Source organism: Melanerpes formicivorus, unplaced genomic scaffold (genome assembly GCF_026170545.1).
Source record: "Melanerpes formicivorus ecotype bairdi unplaced genomic scaffold, bMelFor1.0.p_v2 SCAF_36, whole genome shotgun sequence".
Classification (NCBI taxonomy): Eukaryota; Metazoa; Chordata; class Aves; order Piciformes; family Picidae; genus Melanerpes; species Melanerpes formicivorus.
In genome coordinates this window covers 3,441,386-3,450,828 of record NW_027142388.1, presented here as the reverse complement: position 1 = coordinate 3,450,828, position 9,443 = coordinate 3,441,386, and the positions used below count along the sequence as shown (strand labels likewise).

Genomic DNA, 9,443 nt, shown 5'->3' with positions numbered 1-9,443 from the left:
TCTGGCCCCGGCCCCACTGCGGGCTCTCCTTAGGGCAGACAAGACGTCGCTGCACAGAGTCCCGATCCGCCACCGAACCCCGATCCGGCACTGAGAGGAGCCCAGCCCGGGCTGCGGGGGGTCCCGGCGAGAACAGCCTCTCCCCCTCCCGCCGCTCCCGGAAGAGTCCGTCTGCAAAAGCCGCCGCCTGCCCAGTGGGCCTGCTTGGCAGCAGCCGCCGGTCTGCTGCGCTAGGCTGCCGCGGCTCCCCGCGGGGGTGCTCGGGCCCTGGCTGTCCAGCGCCGGTGTTGCCCCGGGGCTGAGGGGGCCGCGGGTCGGGCTGGACCCGACCCGGCCGTCAGCGGCGGCGGCGCCCGGCTGACGGGGGAGGGAGAACCGCGTTGCACCGCCGCGCCCCTTCCCGGCGGAGGGAACGCCACGTCTCGGGCAGGAGCCGGGCGCCAGGCGGGCAGCCGCAGGTCTGCGGGGGTCTCGCTGGGAAGGGTGGCGGCGGGGTGCGGGGGCGGCCGAGGTGCGGCTCTGTCCGGGGGGTGGCCGGGCTCTGCTTCAGGGCGGGGGAGGCGCGCTCGGGGCTGCCCGTCTCCTCTTCCTGCGGCCTGCCGGGGTGCGAGGAGCCGAGCCGGCCCCGCGGGCTGCGGCCCCGGACCTCCGGGTGCCTCTGCTGGGCCCCTGGAGAGATGCTCCGGCCCCTGCCCGGGGAGCCCTCGGCCGTGTCTCGTCGGGCGGTGCCCCCAGCCTGGGACCGCGCTCCCTTGTCCTCTGGTTATGGGGAGTGTTCCAAACAAAATCGCTTTCGTTTCGTATAGCGCTTTTCCCTGTGGTGTGCCTGTTGGGTTCCTGTGGCGTGCGTACCTCTGTGCGGGGGGGTGTGTGTGTCTGCCTGCGCTCAGCAGAGATGCGAAAGGACTTCGAAGGCAAAATAACCTTTGATATTTGGGAGCGTGTTGTACAGGAGAGAGCCATTCTTTATGGCTGACTATTAAAAGGTGTTTAATTACAGGGATAACAGACTATCTAACGTTGGCAGGGCTTAGCCAAAGCAGTCTAGATTGTGCTGACCTGTTGTTTGCCATACCTCTATGACTTGCCATGTATTATTTATTTGCTGTGCAACGGCCGTTCTTCCAGAAGCTTTATTGTAAACCTTATTCTACAGAAAGCTTTATAAATCAATAATAAATCACAGCAAAGGTATTACTCTTAAGTGTTGGTGAAGGTTTTTCCTTTAGAAATATGCTTCAGGTTTCTGGCTCCATCGCAGCTCACCTACATAAGGGTCACATGCATATTCCTCTAGGCCTGAGTATCCTGGGCTGTTAGCACCTTCTCTAACATTCTGGTGGTGTTGCTGGGTGCCTCAGGCAGTTTAATACAGTAGCAGTTACACAAGTACTCTCTGGAGATACAGAAGGAATGTTGATAAAAATGTTTGTGTTCATGTAAAAACCCAATTAAAATATCCCTGACTTGACATTCTCCCCACAACTCCTCCCCTTTTTTAACGGGGGATTTCTTATGTCTCATTTTTAAACAAATAGGAATCATAACATTTTGTAATCTGAATTCAGCTGTCAGTAACTATGTGAATAACATTTAAATACTTGGAGTGACTATGTACAACAGCTTCTGCCAGACTGTACTAGTTGTCTGGGTCTATACCCAAAGATCTGAATGTCTGGGGAATCATTTGCAGATTCTATAAACTATGCTTGGAAATGCTCCTCTTGACTTGCCGTAGGAGATGATGGTGTTGAACTGTAGCCCAGGCCACGTTCTGCCTGCCAGTGTGTGCTGTAATTAGTAGGTCGGGTTCTGCATAGTGATGCATGCTGGTTGCTGTGCAGACAAATAAATAGTAGTGATGTCATCCGGTTTTTAAATAATAAATCTGAATTCCATGCTGCATTCTAGCTGAAGTTACTGAAACTTAAATAGCAGGAGGGCCTTGAAGTGAAATACAAGGTATGAAAATCCAGACTGTAATTTACAGAACAAAATGCTACTCTGGGTACTAGCTTGCTTGTCAAAGCAGACACTGAAGAGGCATTTCCATTCAAAGGGATCCTGATCTTTAAAAAGGACATTACTCTTGTCTCACTGAATATTCTTTTCTTTGCCATGATTATTTGTATTTCTTGTCTTTTTGCATCATTATGCTGGTATGAATGCTACTGACAAAAAATGATAATAAAAAAGGCTGTTAAACAGATCACTTATTCACAAAAGCTAGATAGTGGCTCGTATATCCTGGTTCTGTGCGTTGAAGCTGGGCTGGTGGGTAATCTCTGAGCACTCCTTGTGTTTTCACTCCTGGTTTTGAATCTGTTAAGAAGCATTTGTAAACTTACTACATTTTGTTTCTAGAAGATGCAACTTCTTGATGATTACAACTTTGGCTGCAAGCTGTTTTCGTGATCTTCTGGAAACACTGGCTGCTTGCTGCACACCAGCAGCTGTAAAGCTCAGAACTGCGCTGCTGTTCAACATCTCGATGCTGCTGTTGCTGATGGAGAGAAACAGGACTTGGTAGCTCGCCTGGCAGCAAATTATTCAGCAGAAAAGCCTCCAAAGGATCGGGATCATTTTTACCATGGACTCCTTGTCTGTCCAGCAGGATGTTCACTTGCAGAACAGAAGCAGTAATGGGGCCTCTAGCAGCTCTGAAGAGCTCTTGGATTGTAAAGCCAAGTCAGATTTGCCTGTTACAACAGATGAAATTAACAGTAAGTTGCTTTATGTGTACCACATAATTTCCTAGCCTTACCCAGGCTTCTCTACAACCATTTTGTTGTTCAGGTGGTGCTGGAAGACTTTCTTGTTGATTTATTGTACATCTTTCTTGTACTTATTTTAAGCAAATGTGGTGAAGACTATGGCTCTGTGTGTGGGAGAAGTATTTTGATTTAAAAGTTCTTCTTTCAAAACAAAACCAGCAGGGGAGTATGTTCTGCTTAGGGAGTAACTCTCTCTTCTGATAGTGTTTCCAAGAGTGTTTACCTGAAATTCTCTAGAACTAGCAGTTCTGAAACAATCGTTAAGGAGTAAAGTCATGACTGGAGTACTTCATTCTAGCAAAAGATAAATACTTGTGCAGCTGTTTACAAGAATCTTCAGAGAGTGCTGATCTGAGTAGATTATAGAAACAAACTTAAGTTGTGAGGGATCTCAGTCAGTCACTCATCTAGTCCAACCTCATGCACAGAGCAGACCTAGCTGTGAAGTTAGATCAGATTGCCTGTGGAATTCTGACAATCTCCAGAGAGAGGTTCAACAACCTATTCCAGTATTTAACTTCTTTCATAGTGAAAATCTCTTCCCTGTATTGAATTGCAATCTCCCCATTTCTGTGCAGTCATCTAAGGATATGGTGGTATATGAGGATATGGTAGTAGATGGGTGGAGGGGATGTTGCAGTTGCGTGGATACACACAAGTGTGCAGGCTGCTTGCGTAAAAGGAGGCGATCATGTGATGAAGTTGTTAGCTTTCTACCCTCCTCATACCACAGGTTTGGCATCTTGTCACTGGCAAGGAAGTGGAGACCTGAGACTTTATTTGCATTTCTTACACTTCCTATTACCAGGCTGGCAGGGTGTAGTTATATGATGATTCATTCATCTTTTATGGAGTCGGAGATCACACTTTGCTATCTTCCCTTGTGTTGGACATTGTCCAAACAACTGATTTGTGTCTTACAAATAGGTCCTGTATCTTTCTACTGTTTTTAATCTAATAGCATCTCCTCCCTCACTGTTCCAAAAAAACCTGCAATTGTGTTAACACTACTGCAATAAATTACTTCAGTTCAAGGAAGCATTTAGATTCTGAGTATCTCATGGCCTCAGGAAGTTGCCAGGAAACCATTCCTCCAGAATTCTGCTCCATCATCTTGTATATGTATACCACCCACAACTGTGAAGACAGAAATGTAAATAAAGTATAAACCTGATGCAGTCTTAGCTGCTGTTTTGAAAGATGGGCAGAAACAGTATTACTGAATGTGCAAGGTATCTTCTTATTTGTGGTTTCTTGCAGCTGTTCTTAGTACTGACTTCTATTTTAGATTTAGTTTTGACAGACTTTCAGTTTTAAAGTGCTCTAAACTCTGTCCTTGGTTGGTTAGTTGTAAAACAAAGCAGTCTTCTCTTCCGTCTACTGCATCCCTGTTGCTCCCATCCTTTCTGTCATCTCTGCAAGTGTTATTGTGCCCACATGATGAACTAGACCAGAAAACTGACTCAGGCTAAAATGGCCTGAAAATGTTCTCCCATGTGATAAATAAGATACTCAACGTTTTTCATTCAGATCTTACTGAATCAATTGGTTTTGGCAACCTAAAGCTGAACATTTTTGATTCTTTTCTTTTACCCCCATTTAGTTTCTTCTGAGCTGGTTCACTGTACAAACATCTGAACTAGCTTAAGGCAGGATGCACTGCAGAGGTAGGAACAAACAGAGATGAAAATTAATCTTTTCCCCTTTAAAGTACTCTGGAGTGAAAGTGGTCTTCAGTAACAAAAGGGAAAACAATTTCAAACAGTCTTTGTGAAATTGCAGTCATCTTCCTGGCTACAGAATATTTCTGTATGTGAATCTTACAAATGCTTGCTTTGGGGAGGATATGATCCTCAGTTCTGGTCTGTTTGGTTTTTTTTCTTTCCCTCCAAATCTTCTTTGGGCAGTCTTAAAAAAAACCCCAAACTACTTACTCAGTTTGGTAGCACCGAGAGGAGGAAACAGGGAACTTGCAAATACTTTGTGATCATAAATGTTAAATATTTCCAAGCATTTAAAATGAAAAATAATGAAATCTTCCATGTTATCCAATGAGTTCCAGTTACTCCAGTGATCCATGGTATGGGAGTGAACAAAAAGTGTCCTCTTCAGTGCTCTGCTCTCATTTGAGATCTATAATAACACGCATACACAGTTTTGTTGCAATAACAGATTCATAAATGTGAGCAGTCCCCAACCAAGTGAGGTACAAACGTGTAAGAAATCCTCTGAAGTGCTGAGGTTGTTTTGAAGATGCATTTTTCCTAATGGAGAAGAAAAATCCAATATTAGTAAGTAGGGATAAAATTCATATTCAAGTAGCTCTTGAATTGCCTTTTGATTGGCATAGCTATTATTTTGATACGTGTGAGCTTTGCTACTGTGCTTCTGAAGATGATGTTCCATTTGAAATAAAATTAAACTGAGTATAAAGTCAAGAAGCTCTGCTTGGCCCAGGCTGGAAGTGGATGCCCAGCAGCATACCAAATAGCTGAATCATTCAGCACAGGCCTGCAGTTGCTGAGTCTTACGTGTAGTAGGCTGCCACTCGGTGTGGGTGTTCAATGCTTCTAAACCTCACAAGATTTGAAATCCCACGTGAGGTTTTGAAGATACTGTGTGATCACTTTTGGGGTCCTGCTTGAAGGCAGCATGGTAAAGCAAATGAAAGGTGCTTGTTCTGGCCTTTTTAAATGAGGAATAAAAAGTCCTTTATAAAGTTCCTCCTGCCAGTTGCTGCCCCTGGCATTTTCCATGTTCCTGCAGTCTGAAAGTACTTGTAGTAGCATTGTATTTGGGTGGAGGTGTGAAGAGAAATGGGGTGGCTTGAAGTGTAGCTCAGTGAAACTTTCTTTTCCAGCTACCAGTATTAACATCAATGAAGTGCCAAATGAAGAGGGAAGTCTGGAGATAACCACCAAAGTGGACACCTGCCAGAATGGGCCAGAGTCGCTCTTCCCCAACTCTCCTGTATCGTTTGACCCCACCAGCAGTGCGCAGGGTCAAGAGTTGTCCCCAGGTGTGACTGGTTTCCATGACAGCCTAAGGAAGTCTCAGGGAACTAGTGCTGAGGGCATAGTTCTTAGAAAAGAAGCTTTGCAGTCTCTCAAACTAAGTCTTCCCATGCAAGAAACTGAATTGTGTAAGCATCTGTTTATGGTGGTGCCCCTGCTTTCTCTTTGCTGCATAAAGCTTTAACTCTGAGCCTGGCTCTAGAATCCTATAACATCATTTCAGCTTGGACTAAACTTCGTTTCCGCAGTAAGCTTTTACTTTCAACTACAATTCATTTTCTTTCTGTAAACCACCCTCTGCTGCAGCTGAGGCACGTGCCTTACTGTTTAAAAATTGTTCTTGTGCTGGAGGGGAATTTATGCTTCCTGGGGCTGATGCTGTTCTATTCTTCTTGCTTATTAGAAGTAAAACGTGACATTAAAAAACTGCAACAAAACAGCAGAACCAGGTGATCTTAAGCTAAGTAATAAAGTGGGGGGGGGGAAGAAAAGAGCAATAAAGGGAAGAGAAAGGAGAAGCCTTTGTATTATAGTGCAGGAGTTCTCCAAAATAATGGCTTTTAAAAACCTTACTATGGGGAAGACAATGTGAGTTCACAAAAAGATAGAAAATGTATCTAGGCAGGATCATTCTCTGACCTGCAGGGAATGAGTGGATGGCTTAGGTCTTGCTTAGTGTTATAATTTTAGCACTCTCAGAAGTGCAGGGCAGTGCAGGTTAAATGACAGTAATAGCTTTGTTCTTTGTAATTTCTTGTCATATATATGTGGAGGAACTACCACATTTGCAAACTGAGCAATGGAAACACACAGGCTTTGTCAATGCCTGCACAAGGGTGTGTTAGAAGGCAATATTCTGAGGTGCATGCCGGTGGGCTTTCTTTCCATTCCTTGCTTAAGCATGCAGCATGTTGCTGATGGTAAAAGGGGCTTTTTCTTTTTGCATTATTTTGCCCCTGTTGGAGTTTTCTGTTTGACTGTAAAGGCACCTTTCACTTACAGGCTCAGCAGAATCTTCACTTCCATTGGAGAAGGAAGAGATAGTAAGACTTCAAGCAAGGAGACGGCTGGAAGAACAGCTCAAACAATACAGAGTGAAGAGGCATCAGGAAAGAGTGAGTGCTGCATCAGGAAAGATCTCGTAGATTCAGGGTGCTGTTGAGAAGCTTGAAACCTTTATCCTTTCTGTGCTCTAAATTAGTCTTTTCAGTAGTTTTCTCAAATGTCAGAAACCATTTTTTTTCTTCTGGACATGCAAAATTCGTTTCTCTGTCCCCTCATTGATAATGTATCCTTTTGTGCTACTTAAAACAGGGGGGGGAAAAACCCAAGCCTGAAACTTAAATAACCTTAAGGTTTGATTTTTCTTGTTTTTCAGTTAGTCTGTGGAGTCTACCTTGATAATTTTCAACAAGTATATGCTGAGCCTTGCTGGGATTAATTACTGATGTAATGCAGCTTGTTATTGAAATGCTGCATATATTTAAATAGTCATGCAAAAGTGTAGAGCTTTGCATATTAATGTAAGTCTTTGTTGGTTCAGGTGTAGCATTCTGGAATTCATCACTGACTCTTTTTTGCTTCTTTTAGTCAAATCAGTCTGCATCCAAGAACCGGCCCTCCAGCACCCTGGATCCTGAGCTGATGTTAAACCCAGAAATCTTGCCTAGAGCCAGCACTGTAGCAATGACAAAAGAGTACTCCTTTATGCGGACCAGTGTCCCCAGGGGGCCAAAGCTGGGTAGCTTGGGACTTCCAGCATCATCAAAAGAGAGAAGAAGTTCAAAATCTAAGCCCAGTAAGGTCCGGTCTTTGGCTGACTACAGAACTGAAGATTCAGGCACTGGAAATGCTGCTGGGAATTTCATGGCTACAGATGCATCTGGCGGGACTCTGAAGCAGAGTAGAAGTGGCCCAACATCAGTTGTTTCTGAGATCAGTCTGCCCTCTGACACGGATGATCGACTAGAGAATTCCTCCTTGGCAGGAGATAGCGTTTCAGAGCTTGATGGGAGTGAAGCAGGAATGAGGCTGGATGGAAATGAGAGTGACAGCTCTACCTACAGCAGTGTCTCAGGAAAGGGGCTGTGTAACAGTTTACAGAATGCAGAAGGCAAACAGGGTGTTCCATATACAATAAATGGTCAGAAGATACATCCTGATGCAATGGGGCAGTTTCCTTCCATCAGTGAGGTGCTGCAGGCTGCAGCAGTGGAGCATCAGGCCCAAGAGCCAGAAGTTAATGGGGAAGTGCAGAGTAGGAGAGACAGTATTTCTAGCAGGTAAGAAAGGTCACTGTACAGTGAGACCACTATTGGGCATTACACTTTCTTGGAATAGACAGCCTATTACTTTTACCCTCTGCTTAACTTTGGATCCACTTTTAACTTGCATTCATTGTGATCAAATCTGTTCTTAAAGAAACTGCAAGGTCACTTCACTTGTGTACCTGTTCACTATATCTTTAGAGAAAGACATTTTTACCACTGCCAGTGGTGCTTTAAACATGCTGCTAGCAGTTGCTTCTATCTGCATTTACTTGTGAAGGAGGCATTCGTTCACTGCATCACTGCTGTGGCATTAAAGTGTGAAAAGTGCAGACTCTGATATTGTGCTTTTGCTGATGTACAAATGTACCTTTCAGACCTCAAACAGTTATGAAATGGCAAGAGTCTTGTCCTAGATACTCTTACTCTCTTCAGCCCTTTGGGATGAGATTATGTGTATATCATAGGTATTAAACTGGGAATCAGCAAGCAAGTGGATGACTGGTAAAGCTCCTAATGCAGTTGGGTTTTTATCAGTTGTCTGCAGGTGTCTGTTTTAAACATGCTAATTTTGAAATGAACTACTTTTTTTTTCCCCTGTTTTTAATTTTGGTTGGAATAAAGTGTCATGCCCTTAGATGTTAAGGTAAAATCAGTTGTCAACAATTATTCCATCTTAGTCTTAATTCTTACACTAATGAGAGAGAGAGATCTTTTTCTCTGGACTCTGTAGCTGAATATGAGGAATCCCTTACACCAAATGCCTGTTCTTCCTTCTTTTGCAGCAGCAAAATTTATTGCTATTTCTCAGGCACTCTCACATTAAAAGAGACCATTGCAGACAATACTTGTGGAGGTTTTGTGCTCCCATTATGTCCACTTGTCTGCTTATAGTAGGATATGCAGGTAGAATGTAATGAAGTCAACTATTGCACTTCTGTAAATGTGTGGGTGCCACACTAGGTTTTAGCTGCTGCAAATATAGGTAACTAACTCAGGAAGCCTTAGCCTGAAGATAGGTTTTTTTATCTCTTTGGACAGTAACAGAAGTTGTTTCACTGTGTTCTGGATCCATCACAAAGCCAGAAAAAATGTCCTAAATTCTAGGTGACATGTGGAATCTTGAGTAGCTCTTAATTTCAACTTGACTTTCCTGCAGCTAGCTGAGTGCTGTATTCTAACCCTTTGACTGTGTGTGTGCTGTCTCTGTCTGCAGTGTTTCTATGGAAAGCTCTATCGCAGGAACTCATGATGAAATGTTGCAGGTTCTGAAGGAGAAGATGAGACTTGAAGGGCAACTAGAAGCACTCTCACTAGAAGCTAATCAGGTAGTAAATGAAATTGAATTTCAGTGTTTAGCAAATTATATTAATATCTTAATAAATTCT

The 9,443-nt window shown here is 43.9% G+C and overlaps 1 protein-coding gene across 3 annotated transcripts in view; it reads left to right on the top strand.

Annotated features, from left to right (window-relative positions):
• Positions 1-394: 394 nt before the first annotated feature.
• GOLGA3 (golgin A3) overlaps positions 395-9,443 on the top strand; it is a 28,727-nt gene continuing 19,678 nt past the window's right edge. Inside the window, exons 1-6 of one of the 3 annotated variants that reach the window (XM_068157337.1) lie at positions 395-458; positions 2,365-2,723; positions 5,635-5,793; positions 6,791-6,903; positions 7,379-8,070; positions 9,272-9,383. In XM_068157337.1, coding sequence (XP_068013438.1) covers positions 2,591-2,723; positions 5,635-5,793; positions 6,791-6,903; positions 7,379-8,070; positions 9,272-9,383 — 1,209 coding nt within the window. In that variant the 5' untranslated portion in view covers positions 395-458; positions 2,365-2,590. Of the gene's footprint in view, positions 459-2,364; positions 2,724-5,634; positions 5,917-6,790; positions 6,904-7,378; positions 8,071-9,271; positions 9,384-9,443 lie in introns of all 3 variants that reach the window. The other 2 variants (XM_068157336.1, XM_068157338.1) reach the window with 2 other exon arrangements.